Source organism: Bos grunniens, chromosome 25 (assembly GCF_055505025.1).
Source record: "Bos grunniens cultivar Pamir isolate PY7600 chromosome 25, Bosgru_T2T1.0, whole genome shotgun sequence".
Lineage (NCBI taxonomy): Eukaryota > Metazoa > Chordata > Mammalia > Artiodactyla > Bovidae > Bos > Bos grunniens.
The window spans coordinates 15,293,197-15,315,492 of record NC_141189.1 but is presented as its reverse complement, the minus strand read 5'-3'; the positions used below and the strand labels follow the sequence as shown (position 1 = coordinate 15,315,492).

The 22,296-nt window shown below is 55.8% G+C and overlaps 2 protein-coding genes and 1 pseudogene across 9 annotated transcripts; 2 read left to right on the top strand and 1 right to left on the bottom strand.

Moving 5' to 3' along the window:
* Window positions 1–1,247: 1,247 nt before the first annotated feature.
* On the bottom strand, window positions 1,248–2,564 carry LOC147345077 (uncharacterized; annotated as a pseudogene).
* Window positions 2,565–3,219: 655 nt separating this feature from the next.
* ARMC5 (armadillo repeat containing 5) lies at window positions 3,220–10,800 on the top strand. Its single transcript, XM_086374790.1, has 6 exons — window positions 3,220–3,711; window positions 6,489–6,596; window positions 6,704–7,490; window positions 8,378–8,874; window positions 9,488–9,620; window positions 9,724–10,800. The coding sequence occupies exons 1-6, from the start codon at window positions 3,234–3,236 to the stop codon at window positions 10,541–10,543; spliced, it is 2,823 nt and encodes a 940-aa protein (XP_086230916.1). The 5' UTR covers window positions 3,220–3,233; the 3' UTR covers window positions 10,544–10,800.
* A 2,291-nt stretch (window positions 10,801–13,091) lies between these two features.
* On the top strand, window positions 13,092–19,266 carry TGFB1I1 (transforming growth factor beta 1 induced transcript 1). Of its 8 annotated transcripts, none has more exons than XM_086374799.1 (12): window positions 13,347–13,502; window positions 13,858–13,902; window positions 14,458–14,558; window positions 14,682–14,734; window positions 14,829–14,971; window positions 15,244–15,331; window positions 15,448–15,553; window positions 15,671–15,865; window positions 17,317–17,490; window positions 17,796–17,877; window positions 18,194–18,342; window positions 18,569–19,266. In XM_086374799.1, the coding sequence occupies exons 3-12, from the start codon at window positions 14,496–14,498 to the stop codon at window positions 18,833–18,835; spliced, it is 1,320 nt and encodes a 439-aa protein (XP_086230925.1). In that variant the 5' UTR covers window positions 13,347–13,502; window positions 13,858–13,902; window positions 14,458–14,495; the 3' UTR covers window positions 18,836–19,266. The 8 variants fall into 8 exon arrangements, with proteins under 8 accessions (XP_086230923.1, XP_086230928.1, XP_086230924.1 ...); XM_086374801.1 differs by having other exon boundaries at window positions 13,378–13,705; window positions 14,397–14,558; XM_086374800.1 differs by lacking the exon at window positions 13,347–13,502 and adding an exon at window positions 13,641–13,705.
* Window positions 19,267–22,296: the final 3,030 nt, after the last annotated feature.

Here is a 22,296-nt window from a genome sequence, read left to right as displayed (position 1 = left end):
CAACATCACCCTCAGTTTTACAGATGAAGAAACTGAAGCTCAGAAGAGGCAGACCTGTCCAAGGTCATGCAGTTAGGAAGAGATACTCTGTGCTAGAAGCTCACATCCCTTCCCTTCGGCCCTTATTCTCTGCGGTGCAGTTCTAGATGCACCGAGCTGCTAAGAGGCAAGCTTTTGGGACAAGGCACCAGAGGTGTGGGTCTCATGATTCCTTGGGGCAGGCACCAGGCCTCCCCCAACCTCAAAAGGGCTACGTTCCGTGCCCCTCCCAGGAACAGAGCCGGCTACAGGGAGGACAGCAGAGCCTCACAGCTTAGCCTCTGCTCTGGGCGAACATTGTGCTGTGCTTCGAGAAGCCTCCCTCTGGCTCCCATAGACTGTTTTACCAACAGAAACACGTTTGTTTACATAGGCAGCCCACCCCAATGGTCAAACTACAGTGCTATGTCCAGTCCCCAGTGTCTGGGCACACTAGATTGTCACCATTTTCTCCTCTTTGAGGGATCAGAGAAAAAACCTGGGAAACCTTCGAGGAAAGAGGCTAAAGGAAAGGAAGGGGCAGATGACCAACGTCTGGTCTTTTGCCCCTGCCTAGAAATGCCACCAGGCTTCCTGGTCTGTTGCTTTGGTCCTGGGCCCCACCAGTTTCACTTTGTAGACAGTTGTCTTTCAAAGAGATCATACACCCCTGAGCTCACCTAATGGTCCCCAAGTTCAACCTCTCTGAGCCCTGTGCTAGGACACACCCTTCCTTATGGTCCCCTCTGGAGGTGAGGCCCTCCCCGACCTCCTTCTTCTCCACTGTCTTCCTCATGGGGGTTTGCCTGGCATCTGGCCCCATTCTTCTGGGCGGAGGGGGCCACAGCTCCTGCGTAATTTGCCCCCTCACTCCGTGGACCTGTGAAGGGATCTGATCAGCAGCTGCCAAAGGTGCTTTGCATCTTAAAGCAACCTGGCCAGTTCAGTCCATCCCCAAACTCTCCCTCCAGCCGGAGTCCCATCTCCAGGGCCTCAGAGAACATGCCCAACTTTTCTGTCCCAATTCCTCCAGCCTGGGCTTCCCTGATTCAGCCCACAAATCAGCAGCCCCGGAGGAGCAGAAGAGGCCTGCTGAGAAATTCTAGTCCCCTCAGTCTCCTGAAGGACTGCATCAAAGTCAGAGCTGCAGTTTGGGCTGCAACTTAAGCCAGGGGTGTTGGCAGGGGCTGCCACCCTGGTGCGTCCGCTGGTGCTGGCCCAGATAGGGAGCTGGGAGCAAAGGCCTTGTCACTCTGCCGGCAGACGGAGGGCTTCTCTCCGCGGTGCGCCACCCGGTGGATGAGCAGGGGAGAGCTCTGGCAGAAGCTTCTGTCATACTGGCTCAAAGCCTAAGGTTTCTGGCCCGCGGGAGTGTTGGTGCGGCAGCAGATTTGAACTGTCTACAAAACTCTTGCTGCAGCTGAGTTTGGTGCACTTATTTCTTGCCTGTGTGTGAGCACTGTGTTTAAAAAGCTTGGAGCTGTGGAAGAAGGTTTTGCCACATTCTGGGCCGGCGTGGGGTCGTTCGCCCATGTGGACTTGCTGGTGCTTGGTGAACTGGGTGAGCTCCTTAAAGCCACGGCCACACTCAGGACACCTGAAGGGTCACTCTCCACTGTGGGTGAGTTGGTGCCTTAGGCAGCCGGAGCTGTGGGTGAAGTTCTTGCTCCTCCTCCGCGTGCGATCGCTGGTGCTTGAGCAGATAAGAGCTGCACCCAAAACGGTCACCACACCAGATACAGAGGTAGGGCTTCTCACCGGTGTGGCAGCGCTGGTGCTGCGCCAGGTTGGAGCTGAGGCTGAAGCGCTTGCCGCAGTCCCCCGCAGCTGTATGGCTTCACCCCCGTGCGCGTGCGCTGGTGCTGGATCAGGTTGAAGCTAACACAGAAGTCTTGCCACATTCGGCACAAGTATCAGGCTTCTCGCCCATGTGCCCCCGCCGGTGTCCGAGCTGCGGCCAATAATAGGCTCCTCGCACTCTAGACACTTATGAGGCCGGAGGCCTGAGTGAGAGCGACGGTGTCGCATGAGGTTAGAGCTCAGGCTGAAGCAACGGTCACACTGGGGACAGAGGGACGGTTTCTCGCCGGTGTGTACCCCGTGCTGCTTAGCCAGATGTGAGCACCGTCGGAAGCTTTTGCTACACTGGGGACAGCAGTAGGGTTTATCACCGCCGCTGCTTTGGTGATGATTGAGATCGGGGAGGTAGGCTGCAGTCAGTCCACACTGCTGGCACTCGAAGGCTCCAGGGACCGCAGGAGAGTTGGTCTTGGCAGGAGTTTCTCTCTCCCCAGGGCCAGAGACTGACCTACGTAGGTACCGCAGGCCCAGCATCATTTCCCAGGCGGCCGGCTGCCCCGGCGACACCAAGGGCCGCTTGTGTGAAACAACTCCGCAAACAAAGGAGGACCTTGGGATTTCCTGGGATCCAGACAACCGGTTCCCCCGCTGCTCGGCGCCGTCGGAGTCCTCCCTTGCAGTTTCTGGAGCCCGCGACTCCATAGCCGGAAGAGCGTCCCGTTTCCTAGATACCAACCACTCAACTCACAAGCACAACCAGAGCTGAAGACTCTCGGGACCCAGGAATCCAGCACCGGAAACGGAAATGTCCACTAGCTCGTGCCATTCTAGGAAGTGGCAGCGAACGGTCTCTGTGGGTTTAACCCTCTCGTTCACCTGGCGGAGCAAGTGCTCCCATCTGCAGCCGCTATCAGGAACTTGACACTTTACTCTTGGCTGGAGGTTCTGAGCCCATCGGCGCAAACTTCAGTGCCCCGGCCACCGCTGGGGGGCGGCAAAACGAGCTGTCGTTGCCAAGGACACGCTGGGGGCGGAGTAGACACGTCACCTGGAGTAGCACCTTACTGAGACGCCAAGGTCGGAGGTACTGGTCCACCTCAGGCCCTTTAGAGTTTCCCATCCATCCTAAGCTAGGCGTGTTAAACTCGGCGCAGACTACATATCCCAGCATGCACCGCAGGCGCCTCTAGGGCACTCACAACGATCAGATAGGTAACCACTACTCTCAACATTTTTTCTGCGACTGTGCAAGTCAGAGCACCAGGATCGAGAACTACAACTTCCGACCTGCAGAACAGCTGCGGCGCTATTTAAAAAGCGTCAGAGAGGCGGTGCCTGGCCACGCCCCTCTTTTCCAGTTCCGCTCCCTTGGACGAGCTGCGAGGAGAGGGGCGGAGCCTTAGGCCTGAGCCAAGATGGCGGCTGCGAAGTCAACCCCCACGGACTCGCTCTCGTTCTGCCTCGCGCAGCTCACGGCGGCGGCCGGGGAGGGTCTAGGTGGGCGAAAGGACACAGCTACCAGCGAGACACCCTTGGGCCGTGCGCTCTTAGCCCTCCGTACGCGCCACGTCAAGGCAGCCGGGGGAATAGAGCGCTTCCGGGCACGCGGCGGGCTCCGCCCCCTTCTCGCGCTGCTACGGCGAGCGGCTGCAGCGGGTCCCGCCCCTTCCCAGGCTGGCGCAGGCTCCGCCCCCTCGTCGGTCGAGTCAGCGGCTTCTTCTGGCCCCGCCCCTTCGCCGGGCTCCGCCCCCTCTGCTGCGTCACCAGCGACACCCTCGCCACCAGCGCGCCTGCGCAAGACGCTGGACTTGGCGCTCAGCATCCTGGCCAACTGCTGTACTGAAGGGGCGTGCCGGGCTGAAGTGCGCAGACTCGGAGGCATTCTCCCATTGGGTAAGTGCCCCGCCCTCACTTCCTAAAAGGTTTCCACCCATACCTCTGTCTGGGCCTGGGCGGAGTCTCGAGTTCTTTGTGCTGCAACCTGGAGGGTTGTGTTTTAGGAAGGCGCAGCGCCCTCTGTTTTCTTGTCGTCGAGATACGTGACGTCACTTCTCTTTCTAGAAATTATATGCTAGCCCTGCTAGATCCGATAATTAAAGCTAATTACCTGGGTATTGATTAAGGATCACCTCTGTCGCATCTGGGCTAATGGAGGCCAAAAGGTTATTTGGTGACTTTGAAATGATTCTTAGTCTTCATTTATGTTCATAGTAGGCACTCAGTGCCTGCTATGTCTAGCCTTGTGCAGAGCTCTGAAATCCCATTTGATGAGCTAGACTTCAGGTGTAGTGCTTCAGAAAGTGGGCTCTGCAGTCAGCTAGACCCATCAGAGACTAGGATTGTAAAGTGGGGTAATAATAACTACCTGAAAAAATTGGAATAGGGAGAAAATAAAATACAAAGATGGAGCACAGATACTCAAAGTATCTGTGACTGGGTACTCCCAGTTATTGAAAACTAGCACGTTAAGAACAAATCCTGGAAATCCCTGGTGGTCTAATGGTTAGGACTTGGTGCTTTCACTGCTGGGATCCAGGTTCCATACCTGGTCAGGGAACCGCAAGCCTCCAGGCACAGCCAAAAAAACTAGAACAAATCCTAAGCCAGTGTTATAACTATAAATGGAATGTAACCTTGAAAATTTGGGATGAAAGTGAAAGTGGAGAGTGGAAAAGTTGGCTTAAAGCTCAACATTCAGAAAATGAAGATCATGGCATCTGGTCCCATCACTTCATGGGAAATAGATGGGGAAACAGTGGAAACAGTGTCAGACTTTATTTTTCTGGGCTCCAAAATCACTGCAGATGGTGACTGCAGCCATGAAATTAAAAGACGCTTACTCCTTGGAAGGAAAGTTATGACCAACCTAGATAGCATATTGAAAAACAGAGACATTACTTTGCCAACAAAGGTCCGTCTAGTCAAGGCTATGGTTTTTCCTGTGGTCATGTATGGATGTGAGAGTTGGACTGTGAAGAAGGCTGAGCGCCGAAGAATTGATGCTTTTGAACTGGGGTGTTGGAGAAGACTCTTTGAGAGTCCCTTGGACTGCAAGGAGATCCAACCAGTCCATTCTGAAGGAGATCAGCCCTGGGATTTCTTTGGAAGGAATGATGCTAAAGCTGAGACTCCAGTACTTTGGCCACCTCATGCGAAGAGTTGACTCATTGGAAAAGACTGTGATGCTGGGAGGGATTGGGGGCAGGAGGAGAAGGGGACGACAGAGGATGAGATGGTATCACTGACTCGATGGACATGAGTCTGGGTGAACTCCGGGAGTTGGTGATGGACAGGGAGGCCTGGCGGGCTGCAATTCATGGGGTTGCAAAGAGTCGGACACGACTGGGCGACTGATCTGATCTGATACTGAACTGAACTGATATTGTACATGTGTAATTTATATAGTGTACATTTTTAACTTATACAATAGTGCTTCTTAGGTGGCTCAGTGGTAAAGAATCTGCCTGCCAATGGAGGAGATGTGTGTTCAATCCCTAGGCCCAGAAGATCCCCTGGAGGAGGAAATAGCAACCCACTCCAGTATTCTTGCCTGGAAAATCCCATGCACAGAGGAGCCTGGCAGGCTGCAGTCCCTGGGGTCACAAGGAGTCAGACATGACTGAGCAACAGAGCACGCAACTTATATAATATTGTGCATTATCTACATTTTAGTTTTTCAAATGAGAACAAACCCAGAAGATAGCAAGCTTTTCTGTTTACCAGCTAACTTGGCGCCTTCTAGTGGCAACATTGTGAACACAGCGTTCTTCTTCATTGCCTGCCAGCTATAAACTTAGGCCTATTTTTATGAAATCTTTATTGTTTTGATAAAATAAAACATTATTTTCAGTTTTCATAAAATGTATCTGGACCATAATGTATTTGACAAGAGGCCTGGCACATTAAGTCCTCAATAAATATAAGTTTTGTTGTTAGTGTATAACCCCCATCATTCATTCACTGTTCTGTACTTTAAATATCTCCTGAATCCATCCCACTGCTTTGCCTTCTTCCATCACGTGCCCAGAGACTGTGCTGGGCTGTGCTGGTATCTGGGTCAACCCATCTTCTGCTCACTCTGCCTTACTGTTTTCCCCTGTAATCCATTCTCCTCATGACTGCCGGTTTAGATCATGGCCTGTCCATTCTTAGAACCCTGTATGGCTCCCGGTGCCCTCACATTCAAGTCCTCATCTCTTGACCTGATAAGGCCCTTTGTGAAGTCATAACATAGACACTAGATCTCACTTTGGGGCCTTTGCAAAGGGTGCTACCAAACCCAAAATGTCCCTTAACACTCCCATCCACCGTCCACCTAGCAAACACCTACCTATCGAACTTTCCAGATCCCGCAAGTTTTAGGCCTATTCTGGAGGCCTTCCCTGACTCTCTGAGGCCACATTCTTTTTTTTTTAATTTATTTATTTATTTTAATTGGAGGCTAATTACAATATTGTAGTGGTTTTTGCCATACATTGACATGAATCAGCCATGGATGTACATGTGTCCCCCATCCTGAACCCCCCCTCCTGCCTCCCTCCCCATCCCATCCCTCAGGGTCATCCCAGTGCACCGGCCCTGAGCGCCCTGTCCTGAGGCCACGTTCTTGAGGTGATTAACGAGAGAGACAAGAAGGACTAGAACCCTCAAGAAGCCAAACTCTCTTGCAGTGACTATTCTTCAGTGTGTGAAGACAGACAGCATCCAGAACCGAACCGCCCGTGCTCTGGGGAACTTAGCCATGGAACCTGAGAGCTGTGGGGACATCCACTGTGCTGGTGAGCGGGCTTTGAGGGTGGAGCCAGCTAGGGCTTGGGAATTAAAGAAGGGATGGGTGGGCGGGGGTCTGTCCTCACTCGCCCTCCATCTCCTCCCCCACCCCCAGGTGCTGTTCCCCTGCTCGTGGAGAGCCTGACAGCCTGCCAGGACTCCCAGTGCCGCCAGAGTGTGGTCCGCGCCCTCCGCAACCTGGCGGACTCACCCCAGCACCGCCTGGCCCTGGCCCAGCAGGGAGCGGTGCGCCCACTGGCTGAACTTCTGGCTGCAGCACCAGATCCCGCGCTGACCTTGGCCTTGGTCCGTGCCCTCCTAGAGCTGAGTCGAGGCTGCTCCCGGGCCTGTGCTGAGCAGCTCAGTCTGGGTGGGGGACTCGGCCCACTGGTCGGCCTGGCCTCCCATCCCAAAAGAGCCGTGCGTGAGGCCACCATCTTGATCCTCGCCAACCTGTGCGCCCAGGGCCTGGTGCGGCCTGCCCTGGGCAATGCTGGGGGCGTGGAGGTGCTGTTGGGTGAACTCCGTCGGCGCCGGGGCCTCAACGGGGCAAGCCCAGCCTCCCAGCAGCCCCTGGTGCGGGCCGTGTGTCTGCTGTGCCGGGAGGCTATCAACCGGGCCCGGCTGCGAGATGCCGGGGGCTTGGAGCTGTTGATGGGCTTGCTGCGGGATCCCCGTGCCAGCGCCTGGCACCCTCGTGTGGTGGCTGCCCTCGTGGGCTTCCTATATGATACAGGGGCCCTGGGCCGGCTTCAGGCTCTGGGATTGGTACCTCTCCTGGCTGGGCAGCTGTGTGGTGAGGCTGGCGATGAGGAAGAAGAAGGAAGAGAAGCTGCCTCCTGGGACTTCCCTGAGGAGAGGACCCCAGAGCGGGCGGAGGCGGGAAGCTTCCGAAGCCTCCAGTGAGTTCCCACCTGATGCTGTGGGGTGGGGCCTCTTTACTACCCTCACTCACCCCGCCCCCACCCATTCTGTATTTGTAAGACTTTGATTCTGACCCCTAATACCTTGTTCTCACTGAACATGACTGCCTTCCAGACCCCAAATATACCTCTTCTCTCTTGGAGCCACCTTTTGTTTGACCTTGGCTTTCCGCAGGTGGCACAGTGGTAAACAATCCACCTGCCAATGCAAGAGATGCAAGAGACCTGGGTTCAATCCCTGGGTCAGGAAGATCCCCTGGAGGAGGGTATGGCCACCCACTCCACTATTCTCACCTGTAGAATCCCATGGACAGAGGAACCTGGCAGGCTATGGCCCATAGTGTCCCAAAGAGTCAGACACGACTGAAGGGACTTAGCATGCATGCGTGCATGCATGCGTGCATGCACGAGTGCTGGGCCTCTTTGTTTACTGTTCCCTGTGCCCAGGGCACTCCTCCTCTGAGATGCCGTGATTAGAACTTAGGTTCATGGGGACTTGATTTAAAACGTCAGCTCTTTCCTTACCACCCCCCTACCCTGTGTTTCTGTTCCCTTTTATTTTTTCTCCACACATATCACTTCACACCACGCTGAACAGAAACTCTAGAGGGTCATGATCTTTTTTTGCTTTTGCTTCTCTGTAGTACCTGAAACGCACTTAGCATACACTAGGCAATAGGCAGTCAGGAATTGCTGAACGGGGTTGCGGGGGGGGGGTGGGGGGGGGGTGGTGTTGGGATTCCCTTTTTCCCCTGTCCTCCTCAGGCTGCCTTCTCTTCTGGCCTCAGTCACCTCTTGGAGGACCGCTCTTTTGACCTGCTCCCTCCCCTCGGCCCCGGGTTCCAAATCCTTTGTCCCCCCTGCAGGTCCTGGCTGATCTCCGAGGGTTATGCTGCAGGCCCGGGAGACATCTCTCCCGACTGGTCCCCAGAGTGCTGTCCGCCTCCGCCAGAACCGGCCGATCTGACCAGCCCCACCTCGCTGCGGACGCCCCGCGCCCTGCGCCCGCCCGGCCGCAGCCCCACCGCCTCTGCCACCGAGGAGCCCTGGGGCCGCGAGGGGCCGGCACTGCTGTTGCTGTCGCGCTTCTCCCAGGCTCCCGACCCCAGCGGGGCGCTGGTGACCGGCCCGGCCCTGTGCGGCCTGCTGGCCTACGTGACGGGCGCGCCGGGCCCGCCGAGCCCCCGCGCTCTGCGCATCCTGGCGCGGCTCACCTGCAACCCCGCCTGCCTCGAGGCCTTCGTGCGCAGCTACGGGGCGGCGCTACTGCGCGCCTGGCTGGTGCTCGGCGTTGCCCCCGACGACTGGCCGGCGCTGCGCACCCGGCAGGCCCGCCGCAGCCAGCACCAGCACCGGGAGTTGGGTGGGTCCTGCGCGCTTCTCACCCTTCCCCTCCCATTGCGCCTCAGCTGCTCTCTCACCGCCATCCCTGGGAACAACAGCCACCAAATGGTGGCCGGGAAGGACTCCCTTCTCCATTGCCCCCACACATAGTTCTTCAACCTCTGACTATCTTGGGGCCCAGGGACCCCAGCACCAGGCTTGGCCTGAACAGCTTAGAATCTGCCTCTCCTTCCCCAGTCTCTATTCATTTCCCCGTATGCCTAACTTCTGCACTCTCCTTGACTCCACTGGGCACACTGATGTGAACTGCGGCTCAGGCACCACGTCTTCCCAGGCTCATGTCCTCCGAAAGTCCCCTTCCAACCCTGCCAGGGACTGCCCAGTCTTCTGTGCCCTGTTTTGGCCCTCGAGGGCCCAGAGTCATTCCCTGACCATCCCGGGGTGGGGCTGTTCTGGCCCTTAACCTTCCAGTTCCTAGGGTTGGGTTGCCATCCCTCCAGGGCCTGCGGTCATCACCCTCTGCCTTGCCCTGAGGTCACCCCCTCCTTCCTCTCGGGGACCCAGGGGCCTCTCTTGCCCACCCCTACCCCCACCCCAGCTGCCAACCTGACCTGCTCCGCCCGCCCCTGCAGGTGAGATGCTGCTGCAGAACCTGACTGTGCAAGCCGAGTCGCCCTTCGGAGTGGGGGCCCTCACCCACCTGCTGCTCTCTGGGAGCCCGGAGGACCGTGTGGCCTGCGCCCTGACCCTGCCCTTCATCTGTCGGTGAGGGAGACATGGGTACCTCGCGGGGGCAGGGGGCGCAAGATTGCTGTTCTCCAGCGCTGCCCTTTTCCAGCTTCTGAAAGATTCTCTTTTCCCCTCAAAGGAAGCCCTCTCTGTGGCGCCGGCTACTTCTGGACCAGGGCGGCCTCCGGCTCCTCCTCTCGGCGCTTACCCGGCCCGCTCCGCACCCGCTCTTTCTCTTTTTCGCCGCAGATTCCCTTTCCTGCCTCCAAGGCCTGGTGTCTCCCACGGGGAGCCCAGCCATCCTACCTGCAATCCCCTTGGACCTAGACCCACCCTCCCCTTGCCTCTATGAACCTCTGCTGGGCCCAGCCCCCATGCCAGCCCCCGACCTCCACTTCCTGCTGGACTCAGGCCTCCGGCTCCCTGCCCAGCGAGCCGCCTCAGCCACTGCCTCCCCTTTCTTCCGGGCCCTGCTGGCTGGCAGCTTTGCCGAAGCCCAAATGGACCTAGTGCCCCTCCGAGGCCTGTCACCCAGCGCGGCCTGGCCCATCCTGCATCACCTGCATGGCTGCCGGGGCTGTGGGGCCGCCCTGGGGCCTGTCCCTCCGCCAGGCCAGCCCCTGCTGGGCTCCGAAGCTGAGGAGGCTCTGGAGGCCGCTGGCCGTTTCCTGCTGCCAGGGCTGGAGGAGGAGCTGGAAGAAGCTGTGGGCCGCATCCACCTGGGACCCCAGGGTGGCCCAGAGTCAGTGGGGGAGGTGTTCCGCCTGGGCCGGCCGCGGCTGGCTGCCCACTGCGCACGCTGGACCCTTGGGCCGGGGCAGTGCCCCCGGAAGCGGGCCCTGGCTCTGGTGGGGCTTGTGGAAGCGGCCGGCGAGGAGGCTGGGCCCCTGACCGAGGCCTTACTGGCTGTGGTGATGGGGGTGGAGTCAGGGGGCAAGGGTCCCAGCCTAGACTGTTGATGTACCCTGGGGGGAGACCCAGGGATGAGTTAGCTAGGAGGAGGTCTCTCTCAATGGGAGGAGGCTGAGCAGAAGGAGTCACCGTTGATGGCCCATGAGAGGATGGACCTGGACCCCGGGGTGTCTGAAGACTCAGGAGTGAGAAGCCAAGGCCAGGGTCTGGGCATGGGGCCCTCGAGGTGGAGAACAGCCCAGGGCCCCAGGCACCTGGCCTGGCCCAGCTTTATGGATTTGGAATTAAAAGCTTTGGAGTCGGCTCCCCCTGTTGTGTGGCGTCTCTGTTTCCTTTCCTGTGGGAGTACCTGTACACCTTAACCCATCCAGCAGCGTTGTGTCCAGGTGTCTGTGTCTCAGTGGGCCTCCCTGGTGGCTCAGCGGTAAAGAACCTGCCTACTCATGCAGGAGACGCAGGTTCATTCCTGGGGTCTGGAAGATCCCCTGGAGAAGGAAATGAGAACCCACTCCAGTATTCTTGCCTGGGAAATCCCATGGACGGAGGATCCTGATGGGGCTCATAGAGAGTCGGACATGACTTAGCAGTTCAACAACTGTGTCTCAGTACAGGCCACCCTTGGCGTGCAGGAGTTTAATAAGTAACAATGTGCAGGTTCCTGGAGCCCCGGGATATGCTGCAGTTGCCAGGCTGCTCCTGAGGATGTGGTTTTGGGCCCCAGGGGAAGCCTGCTTCCTGTTCAGGCTACTTCATTGTTTAGCCACCCACCCAGCTGGACACAGACCTGGATTGAGGCTGAGGGGATGTGTGGGTGGGGATGGATGTCCAAGACCTTGGCACTATGGTTTCATCACCCATCACGCATTGTGGACCTTCTGTCTCTGGGTCCATTTTCATCTTTTGGTCAAGTGTCCTGCTGTTTTTCTGAGGGAAGACCTATTGTGTTCTTCAAGTCCCTAAGGCCACTATTCATGCCCAGAGGGAGCTGGAGCCCTAGGCTGGCATTGCTTTGTTTGCCCAGGCAGGGTGTCCAAAAACCTGGCTCCCAGATCATTGACGACTTAGGTGGCAGCCTGACTTTGAGGACAGGGCCTGGACTGGGGCTGTCCACTAACTTCTGGGAAGCCAAGGGGGCCCCTTGCTGCCTCTGAGAGTATCCAGGTCTTTGTTCTCATGATGTCCTTTACAACCACCCAGAGAGCTTTTTTTTTTAAATGGAATATATAAATATTTATGTAAGGACTTACTCATTTCTCTCTCCAGCTTTTTTTTTCTTTCTTTTTGGCTGCATGGACGGCTCATGGGATCTCAGTTCCCTGACGAGGGGTCCAATCTGTGCCCCCTGCAGCCGAAGCTTGGAGTCCTAACCACTAGACCACCAGGGAATTCCCCAGAAAACTTTTTTAACAGTGCTGATGCCCTGCCCTTTCTAACTGAATTGGACTGAGGGGAGAGTGCCTTGGGCATCAGTATTTTTTAAATTTACTTTTAATTAGTGGATAATTGCTTTACAATGCTGTGTTGGTTTCTGCCATACAACAGTGCGTATATGTATGTCCTCTCCTTCCCAGCGGAGCCCCCTCCCCCCGCATCAGTATTTTTTAAAAAGCCCCCGAGTTGCCATTCCAGTGCTCAGTTCTCGACCTGTGTCTGAGTTGAGACCCACGGTCTGTCTGCAGCACTGCTGTATCCGTCCACACCTATCTCTAGTTTCTCATTTCCAACTTGATTTCTCAGTCCAGGGGAAGCCTCTTGTTCCTTTGTGGCCGGAGTCTGTGTCTTGCTTGCTTCTCTGTATTCATCAGTATCTTGGGAAAGGGCTCTTGGGGGACAGGTCTGGGTCATCTCGATGCAGGGGACAGTTGGCTGAGGTCTGGCTGCCTGGCAGCATTTCTCCTGAGTCTGCGTGGGACTTGGGCCTCCGGTTCTGTTTACCTGTGTCTGTATGTCTGTTTCCAACTCTATGGCTTAGAGTCTGTGGATGGGTTCATCATCTCTGTCTCTTGGAGATTTCTTTGTATCCAGTTTGTATGCCTTTTGGGATCTCTGTTATATCATTGTCACAGTCTCTTAGGGAAGATCTCTGAACCTGGGACCTGATAGATCCTTAGAACATCACCACCGCCTCCAACTCCAAAATTCTGTCTAGAGCAATCTTCTGGGAATAGGGGGGTGGGAGAGGAGCTCTGTCTAGGACTCAAGGTACTAACTTTGGGTATGGGGGGAGGTGGGCTTGGGGGCCTCAGTCTGTGTCTAAGAGTCTCACTGAGCAAAGGATCCCGGGCTTTTTCTGGAGGAGCCACTTCTCTTACTCCGACTCTGGCCGCCTGGGGCTCCCTGCAGCTGAGGCCAAGGCTGGGGTGTGGCCGTCTGCGCAGCAGGCAGGCGGGCTGGGCCTGGGTGGGCCGGGGCCCTCCCTCCCTTACAGGCCCCCACCCCGGGTTCTCCTGTTCTCCCCCCCACTCCTCCCCCCTCCGTCCCCCCTCCAGCCTTATCCCAGCGGGTCCCGGCTTCCTTACATGGTCAAGGCTGGGCCTCCAGCTCCCGGACGTCCCCCGCCCCCCGCCCCCACCGGACACGGCCCCCGCCCTGCTCGCCCCGCGCGGTCTGCCCGCGCCCCGTCATGGAGGACCTGGGTGAGTGGGGTCCGGGTCCCCTTGTCCCCAAGCCCCTCACCACTGCCTGGACCCGCTTCCCCATCCTGGGGCCCCCTCGCACTCCCGGCATCTCTCCATCCCTGCCTCCCGGTCTTCTCGCTTCTGGTCTCTGCCGGCGCCTCCTTTCCGACTCCACGTCCCCCTTCCTGCCGCTCCCTTCCTGCCTTTGCCAGACTGGTCGCTCCCTCCCTTCTTCCTTCACTTCGCTTCCCCGTCGCGGGCTGCATACGGATGGGCAGGGAGGTGCAGAGCCTGCGGGCGCCTGGGCTCGGGAGCTCTGGGAAGGGAGGAGTTAAAAGGACCCTGGGTCCAGGGACTGGGAAAGTAGTCGGGAAAGGAGATTATGACAGTAAGTTTTGGAGAAGAAAATGGGCTTGCCCTAGGGTTTGGGAAACGAAAGAGTTAAGGGCCCTTAAGTATGGTAGGGTCAGGTCCTTGGGGCAGAAAGTAAATATAATAGATGAGTGCCGAGATGCCAGGGAGAGGTTAAGGGTTCCATCAAGGCGCTCAGAGATGCAGAGTAAAGGGGCAGGGACTTCTAAATTCTGAAAGGTAAAGAGTTCAGATTCTGGATCTGGGGATGGAGACGGGGAGAGTTGGGTTGTGTGTGTTGAGGGAGGGGGGTGTGCTGTCTGTCCCTCCGACTTGGGGCAGAAAGGAGGACCCACGCATCTCATCCTCCCTGTCGTTTGGAACCGGGGCAGGAAGGCTGTGCGCTCCGTGGAGAGAAGGAGTTCCAGCACCCTGAGGTAGGGGGTGCTGCTCAGAATGAGTAACGAGCACTGGTACTGAAGAAAAAACCAATCAGAAAGCAGGTCCCAGCAGACTCACCAATTAGTTGCATAGGGTGGAGCCCAGTGGCATCTGGAGGTGGGCCAGGGCTGGGAGGGGCCTGTTTAGGTGTAGGGGGTGTGTCAGAAAGAGCATCCAATCAGAAAGCAGGTGTCAGGCATACAGCCAATTGAGCAATTTGGGGTGGAGCCATATTTGCCTCCAGTAAAGAGCCAATTTTGACTGTATTACCGAAGATTCAGAGAATTAGAGTCAGGTAGATGAGTTAGTAAATGACTCTCAGGATAAGCCACGTGGGATATTGTGACCGTAAATAGTCCTTGCTGCCCTTCCACATCTCTGCCATGGTCTGCCTTGTATTTCTTCTGATTCTTGACCTCTACTCTTAATACTCGCTTCTGTCCTCCTCAAATACTGCCCACTTAGAACACTTATTCTCTGATCTCTTAAGGCCCTGTCTCTGCCTTAGCCTTGACCTCTCAACCTCTCACCTTGACGGCCTCTCCCTGCAGATGCCCTTCTCTCTGACCTGGAGACCACAACCTCACACATGCCAAGGTCAGGAGCTCTAAAAGAGCGGCCCCCAGAGCCCCTCACGTCTCCTCTGACACAGGTGAGCTCAGATGCTGGGGAGAGGGACAACCACTCAGGCCAGGTTTGGTGAGAGGAAAGGAAACCCGGGCCTGAGTAGGGCAGAGTACGGGCGTATCATCCACATACATGTCCTTCTCTATAGATGGGGCCTGGGGAATCTTCAGGAGCCTCTGGGGACAAAGACCATCTGTACAGGTGAGAAGACTGGGTATGGGGGGATGGGGTGGCCAATTGAGACTCAGGCTTGTATTCCCCACCCCTGAACCCAAGCTCCCACCCTCTTTCCCAGCACGGTATGCAAGCCTCGGTCCCCGAAGCCTGCAGCCCCTGCCACCCCTCCATTCTCCTCTTCCTGCGGTGTCTTGGGCACGGGGCTCTGTGAGCTAGACAGGTTGCTTCAGGAACTTAACGCTACTCAGTTCAACATAACAGGTACCAGGGTTACTGGGACAAGCCTTGATGGGATGGGGGGCAGGGCAGGGCTGGGCAGAGACTAAGGGGGGTAGCCATTCCCTTCTCCAGGGGATATTCCTGACCCAAGGATTGAACCAGGGTCTCCTGCCTTGCAGATGGATTCTTTACTGTCCAAGTCACTAAGGAAGCCCATAGACTTCCCAGGGTAGCAGCTAAAGGGATGCGAGCCTTAACTGGGAAGGAGGCTAGCACATGGCCCCATGCCCAGTGCCCTTCTCTCTTCTCTGCAGATGAAATAATGTCTCAGTTCCCATCTAGCAAGGAGACAGCAGGGGAGCAGAAGGAGGACCAGTCTGAGGACAAGAAAAGGCCCAGCCCGTGAGTCTGGCATAGCTGGCAGGGTTGGGAAAGAGGTGGTCAGTTCTGGATGCTGGAGTTACTGGAGGAAGCGTTACCCTGAGACTCTGAGCTGACACAAGTTGTGTTCTTCACAGCCCTCCCAGCCCCTCCCCTGTTCTCCCAAAGCCTTCAGCCACCTCAGCCACCCTGGAGCTAGACAGACTGATGGCCTCACTCTCTGACTTCCGTGTCCAGAACCATGTGAGTCACTCAGGGAGTGCGGGGTAGACCACTGTGGATTTATGGCTCTCGACCCATCTGAGACCTTCTCACACATGCTGCCCTGCTGACTCAACTCTCCTGTCCTCACTACTGCAGCTTCCAGCCTCAGGGCCCACCCCACCACCAGTGCCAAGCTCCATGAGTGAGGACACCCCTTCCCCACCAGGGCCCACCAGCAAAGGCAGCCTGGACACCATGCTGGGGCTGCTTCAGTCTGACCTCAGCCGCCGTGGCGTTCCCACCCAGGCCAAGGGCCTCTGTGGCTCCTGCAATAAACCCATTGCTGGGCAAGTAAGTGTAGCTCTGTGAGTAAGGGGGTAGAGACCCATGTGTGCCAAGTCACTTCAGTCATGTCCAACTCTTTGCAATCCTATGGACTGTAGCCCACTAGGCTCCTCTGTCCATGGGATTCTCCAAGCAAGTGTACTGGCGTGGGTTGCCATGCCCTCCTCCAGGGGATCTTCCCCATCCAGGAATCGAACCTGCATCTCTTATATCTCCTGCTTTGGCAGACAAGTTCTTTACCACTAGCACCACCTGGGAAGCCCAGAGACCTATAGACTCATTTCACTGAGAGCCAGTGGGTATTATTGTTATTCATATTTTGCAGATGAGGAAATTGAAGCTGTGAGTCAGAGAGCAAGTGAGTGGCAGAGTAAGAATTCCAACCCAGGTTTTATTTATTCTAGTCCTACTGTGTGCCAGACATTATGCTAGCTCCTTTACAAACTCCCATGTAATTTTTTTAATTAATCAATTTATTTCATTTCTGGTTGCACTGGGTCTTCATTGCTGTGCGTGGGCTTTCTCTCCTTGCAGAGATTCGGGCTACTGCCTTGTAGTTTGCAGGCTTCTTATTGAGGTGGCTTCTCTTGTTGCAGCGCACAGGCTCTAGGCACAAGAACTGCAGTAGTTGCAGCCCATGGGCTCAGTAGTTGAGGCTCATAGGCTTTACAGCACGTGCTCAGTCGTTGTGGTGCTCAGGCTTAGTTGCTCAGAGGTATGTGGGATCTTCCTGGAGCAGGGATCAAACCTGTGTCCCCTACACTGGCAGGCAGATTCTTATCCACTGCACCACCGGGGAAGTCCCCCCTCCCATTTAATCTTCACAAAAGCCTCATTGGCTCCACCCACCATCTCTTCGGGACCCACAAAGACTGTTTCTCCTCCACCAGTCTGATTTGGGAGCTCCATTTCTTGGCTTATTGACTGAGCAGATGTTATGGGCAACTGTGCCCAGTGGTTGATCTAGATCCTCCTGCTAGATAAAGTGCCCTACCACCATCCATTTTGGTGAGAATTTCCAATCTCAGCAGAGCAGGGTGACATTATGAATTTTCTAAGCACTTTCACCTTCATGGGCCCCTTCCTCCATTAAAAAATATATAAATTGCATTTTATAACAGTTGGAGTGAAGATGAATACATTAATATTATATATTTAGTCATTTTCTTCTAGCTAATTTTTTTCTTCTAATTTTAAAAGAAATTACAACATTTTTGTGGCCTACAAAAAGTATGGTGGGCCCTAGGTACTGTGCTGGAAGCCGGCTTAAATGTCCATCGCTTTGGGTTTGAGTTACTTGGACATTCAATACTTCATCCTGACTTCTTTTTTTTCTTTTTTTTTTCATCCTGACTTCTCAGAGATGAGATGTTAAAAGTGCCACGTAAACCTTGGCTCACTGGGCATCTGGCAGCCCCAGGCCCACTCTGACCTCCGCCTCAACCCCCAACTCGCAGGTGGTGACGGCGCTTGGCCGTGCTTGGCACCCTGAGCACTTCGTTTGCGGTGGCTGTTCCACCGCCCTGGGAGGCAGCAGCTTCTTCGAGAAGGATGGAGCTCCCTTCTGTCCTGAGTGCTACTTCGAGCGCTTCTCTCCGCGATGTGGCCTCTGCAATCAACCCATCCGACACGTGAGCCCCGCCTGGACCAGAAGCCCCGCCTCTGTTTCACCCAAGGAGCCTGTGGGATGAGCCTCATCCACTTGCCCGATTCCCATCCGCACCCCAGGCGCTCCCAGGGTTCTCTTCCGCAGCTCTTTCGATTCCGCGCCTCTTTCGATTCCGCGCTCTTTCATTCCCAAGTTCCTGCTTAGGTCTCCCGCAGCTTCAACTCATACTTCAAGCCACTCATTTAGGTTCAGGGTGGAAGAGGGAGGGGAGAGGAAATGGCAGGGGGTTGGGGCGGCACGCTGAGTGTTCCCTTTCATTTCCCGCAGAAGATGGTTACTGCCTTGGGCACCCACTGGCACCCGGAGCATTTCTGCTGCGTTAGTTGCGGGGAGCCCTTCGGAGATGAGGGTGAGAGCTTTACTCCCATCTTGAAAGCCGCGGGTCCGCTCGTCATCCCGCCCGGCTCCCTTTGGGCCCGCCCACTAGGACTTCCGAAATCCTCGCGGGCCCGAATTTTCTCCTGCTCTCTCCTGGACCCGGCCTATCCCACCTGCGGATTCCCATCCCACTCGCTCCCGCTCTGCCCCCCACCCAGACCCTGTCCCTCTCCACCGACTGCGTCCTCTCACTGCGCTGCTTCCGGCCCCCCCGTCTCAGATCTTTGTGGGCTCCCGGGGCCACCTCGCACCCTTTTCCTTCCTCCTTACTCTGTTCCCGCTCCTAGGTTTCCACGAGCGGGAGGGCCGCCCCTACTGCCGCCGGGACTTCCTACAGCTGTTCGCGCCGCGCTGCCAGGGTTGCCAAGGCCCCATTCTGGACAACTACATCTCGGCGCTCAGTGCACTCTGGCATCCGGACTGTTTCGTCTGCAGGGTACTCGACTGTGGGGGGCGGGACCTTGGAGGGAGGGGCCAGTAGGGGCGGGACTAGGAGTCGGGGCGGGGTTAATAGTCGGAGCGGGGTCCCGGGAGGCGGGGCTTCACGCTCGCTGGAGGTGCGAGGAGCTGCGGGAGTCTCTGGGGGTTATTCAGCTCCAAAAGGGGGTTATTTGGTCTGGAGGTTGGCCCTGACCCATCATTTCGTGGTTGCCCTTCCTCAGGAATGTTTCGCGCCCTTCTCGGGAGGCAGCTTTTTCGAGCACGAGGGCCGCCCGCTGTGCGAGAACCATTTCCACGCGCGGCGCGGGTCTCTGTGCGCCACGTGTGGCCTCCCGGTGACCGGCCGATGCGTGTCGGCCCTGGGCCGCCGCTTCCACCCGGACCACTTCACCTGCACCTTCTGCCTGCGCCCGCTCACCAAGGGCTCCTTCCAGGAGCGCGCGGGCAAGCCCTACTGCCAGCCCTGCTTCCTCAAGCTCTTCGGCTGACCGCCTGCCGGGCTCGCCCCTCCGGGAGAGCGGAGCCGCAAAGACCTCGCCTTTCCCCCCACCCCCTCAAAAGATCGGGCTCTCTAGACCCCAAGGCCTTGCTGTTGGAGCTTCGGGCTCCACCAGCCCGGCTTCTTGAGGCCTCACCCCACTGCAGGGACTGGCCCTGAAGATACTGTACGTTCTCCGTGGGCGAGTTCAGAAAAGGCTCCGTGAACCCTTAAGGCCACACGCCTCCCGAAGTGGGTCCGTACACTGACCGATCCCACGTGAGCCCTTCACTTTGTTCCCAGCCTTGCGGGAGCCCCCCGACTGGAGGAGGGCCCTTGCAATTCTCACGAATCCAAGGCCAGGCCAAGACGTCCCTCTCCCCTCGCCCCTCACTGTTCTGTGCACTTTTTTCTACCTACATAAACACACATTCCACGTCACATCGGTGCTGTGTCTCTGCGCGGGAGTGGCTCGCGTCGCGACGCCCAGCCCCTTGTACTACTCTGGCCGCCGCGGGCTCTAGGCCGCCGCGTTGCGGCGAGAGCCGGACCTGCAGCCTCAGCCCTTCAGATGAGCCTGAGGCTGGAAAGGTCGGCCACGTGCGCAGGATTGTATAGATGGCTGCCCGCCAGCCGGGATGGGAATTCAAGCGGAGCCCCATCAAACCTTCCTGTCCCCGATCCCCCACCCTTCAGTTCCTTATATTTTTGAAATAAGCACTTAATCTGTACCCACTCCCTCCACCCTTGCCACCTTGTCTGGTCTCCAGATTTCCCCCCTCCTCTAATAATTTAAATTTTTTTTTTTACTTTTTGGCCACACTGCGCGGCATGTGGGATCTTAGCTCCCCCACCAGGGATCGAACTTGCACCCTCTGCATTGGAAGTGCCGTTTTAACCACTTGGCCATCAAGGCAGTCCCACCCCCTTCCTTAAAAGACCCTCAGAGATGGGGCTCCATTTGAAAGTGCCAATTTATTCCCACCCTTTGGATTTGACCATTAAATTTCAGCTTCTCTCATATTAGTATTGACTTATAACATCTGCTTTAGACAGAAGATGGCACTTAGGGTGGTCAGGAGACTGAGGGAAACTGGGAGCTGTACGAACTAGAAAGAGGCTTCTAACTCAGCTTGGAAGTCAAGGAGGGCTTCCTGGAGGAGGTGACACACGAGCCAAGCCCCTGCAGAGAAGGGTGAGACCAGGGGTTCTTAGGTGTGGAGAGGTTCAGGCTGCATCTGAATCCCCAAACCCCAGGGGTCTTTCTAAGCCCAATATCTTAGACCCTCCTGCAGTTCCCTAAGAAGGGGGCCTAGATTCCTGCTCTAACTACAGGGATCTTTGAGGCTGGAAACAATGGCTCCCCAAAGGCCCTTCCAGCTCAAAGAGGGGGTAACAGCCAAGGAGAACAGCTGTGGTGTGGGCAAGAGCCAAAGGTGAGGTTCTCTGCCTTGGCTTTGGGCAAACCACCTTCCCCAGATTCTTGCCTCTCTGAAGCTCCCCTCCTGGATCTTCCTAAGCCTCCGACTCTTCCTCTTTCACAAATCCTCCCTGGAGAGTGCTGTCCATCCCTTGACTTGTAACTGCCTCCTAGTCTTGAGCCGTTTATTTCCCAAGAGTTCATTGACCACATATTGTGCTAGGGTCCATGCTGGGTGCTGAGAAACATGTTCCTTCGATTCCTGGTCTCGTAGGAGAGACAGATGGGGAAAAAAAAAATAAAACCACAATGACAAGTGTAATAAAGTACAGAAACTCCCCTGATGTCTAGATAAAGCTGGTTCTTTTCCCTAGTTTCCACCCATAGCACCTCCCTAGTCCCTCACTTATCACTAATGCAAACAGGTATTTGTTGCTTGTTCATTTATTTATTTTTTTTTACTGGCCTCTGTAGTTGCAGCAAGTGGGCTTAGGTGCTCCTAGGCATGTGGGTTCTTAGTTACCCGACCAGGGATGGAATCCTTGTCCCCTGCCTTGGAAGGTGGATTCTCAAGCACTGAGCCACTAGGGAAGTCCCATGCTTGTTTATTTCTGAAATGAAGGCAAGGTCCTGGAAGCTTGTCTGTCAAATGACACATCTGTTTTGCTGTTATCTGTCCAGTGTCCAAATTGCTGTCTAGCAGGTGGTAAGTGCTCCAAAAATGTTTGCTAATGGAAGAAGGAATGAAAAAGGAAGGGAAGGAGGAAAGGTGAGAAGGAAAAAAATAGACAACTGAGAAAAGGTGGGAAAGGAGGTATGACATGAACCAGAGCATCAGAGAAGGCTCTGTGAATATGTAATATCTACATTGAGACTGAAGGTTGAACAAAGAGCCTGAGGAGAGCACCCCAGGCAGAGGAAAGAGCAAGTGCAAAGGCCAGGAGGTAGTAACGAGCCTGGTGTATTTGAAGAAAGGAAAGAAGGCCAATGTGGTTGATTAGAGCCAGCAGGGGAGAGTCATAGGAGATGTGGTCAAAGAGGAACAAGGTGCCACATCACGCAGCACTCTGCAGGCTCTGATGAGGGCAGGTGTGTTCGTGCTAAGTCACTTCAGTTGTGTGTGACTCTCTGCGACCCCATGGACTGTAGCCTTCCAGGCTCCTCTGTCCATGGGATTCTCCTGGCAAGAATACTGGCGTGGGTTGCCATGCCCTCCTCCACGAGATCCTCCCTACCCAGGGACTGAACTCACGTCTCCAGCGGCTCCTGCATTGCCGGTGGACTCTTTACCGCTGCGCCACCAGGGAGGCCACAGAGATCTGATTTTAAGTGCCTACAACTCCAATGTGTCCCCTGATACTTGCCCCCAGATTGCTTCCTGACCCTTCACTTTTAAAAATTATTTTATTTGGCTGTGTTGGGTCTTAGTTGCGGCACATGAGCTTCTCTCTAGTTGTGGTGCTCGGGCTTTGTTGTCCCATGGCATGTGGGATCTTATGCCACCCGACCAGGTGGGATCTTGACCAGGAATGGAACCTGAGTCCTCTGCATTGTAAGGTGGATTCTTAACCACTGGACCACTCGGCCAGACACTTCAAATTCATCACCTGCTGAAGCAGATGCTGTGGGTGTCCTGCCTGTATTCACCTGGCCCATCTGGGAAGTCATATGCAGACACTTCCCAGACCCTCAGTGTCCCTAGATGCTCCCTGAGTTTCTGTCTGGAGGAGGGCCTGGGTGGGTGGGATTCTGTAGCCTCAGAACCTCCAGCCAGTTAGAGATAGGGATTGGTGAATAACTATCCCAGCTCTGTGGTTTCTGGGGGTCAATTCTGAGGTCAGTTCCTCACAGTGTCTCAGAGGGTCCCCACTGGGATTGTCAAAGGGGTAACTTCTTTAAAAAATATTTTATTTATTAATTATTTATTTATTTGGCTGCACTGGGTCTTAGTTGTGGCATGCAGAATCTAGTTCCCTGACCAGGAATCGAACCCCAGGTCCTCTGCATTGGCAGCTCAGAGTCTTGGCCACTGGACCACCGGGGAAGTCCCA

What these genes read in the sequence shown, in the direction of transcription:
- TGFB1I1 (XM_086374796.1), top strand. Translation starts at nt 13,385, where the DNA reads ATGGGCAGGGAGGTGCAGAGCCTGCGGGCGCCTGGGCTCGGGAGCTCT. An exon ending in GACAAAGACCATCTGTACAG is followed by an intron (nt 14,735 to 14,828) that starts GTGAGAAGACTG and finishes CCTCTTTCCCAG; the next exon opens with CACGGTATGCAAGCCTCGGT. An exon ending in ATAAACCCATTGCTGGGCAA is followed by an intron (nt 15,866 to 17,316) that starts GTAAGTGTAGCT and finishes CCCAACTCGCAG; the next exon opens with GTGGTGACGGCGCTTGGCCG.
- ARMC5 (XM_086374790.1), top strand. Translation starts at nt 3,234, where the DNA reads ATGGCGGCTGCGAAGTCAACCCCCACGGACTCGCTCTCGTTCTGCCTC. An exon ending in CGGAGGCATTCTCCCATTGG is followed by an intron (nt 3,712 to 6,488) that starts GTAAGTGCCCCG and finishes ACTCTCTTGCAG; the next exon opens with TGACTATTCTTCAGTGTGTG. An exon ending in GGAAGCTTCCGAAGCCTCCA is followed by an intron (nt 7,491 to 8,377) that starts GTGAGTTCCCAC and finishes TCCCCCCTGCAG; the next exon opens with GTCCTGGCTGATCTCCGAGG.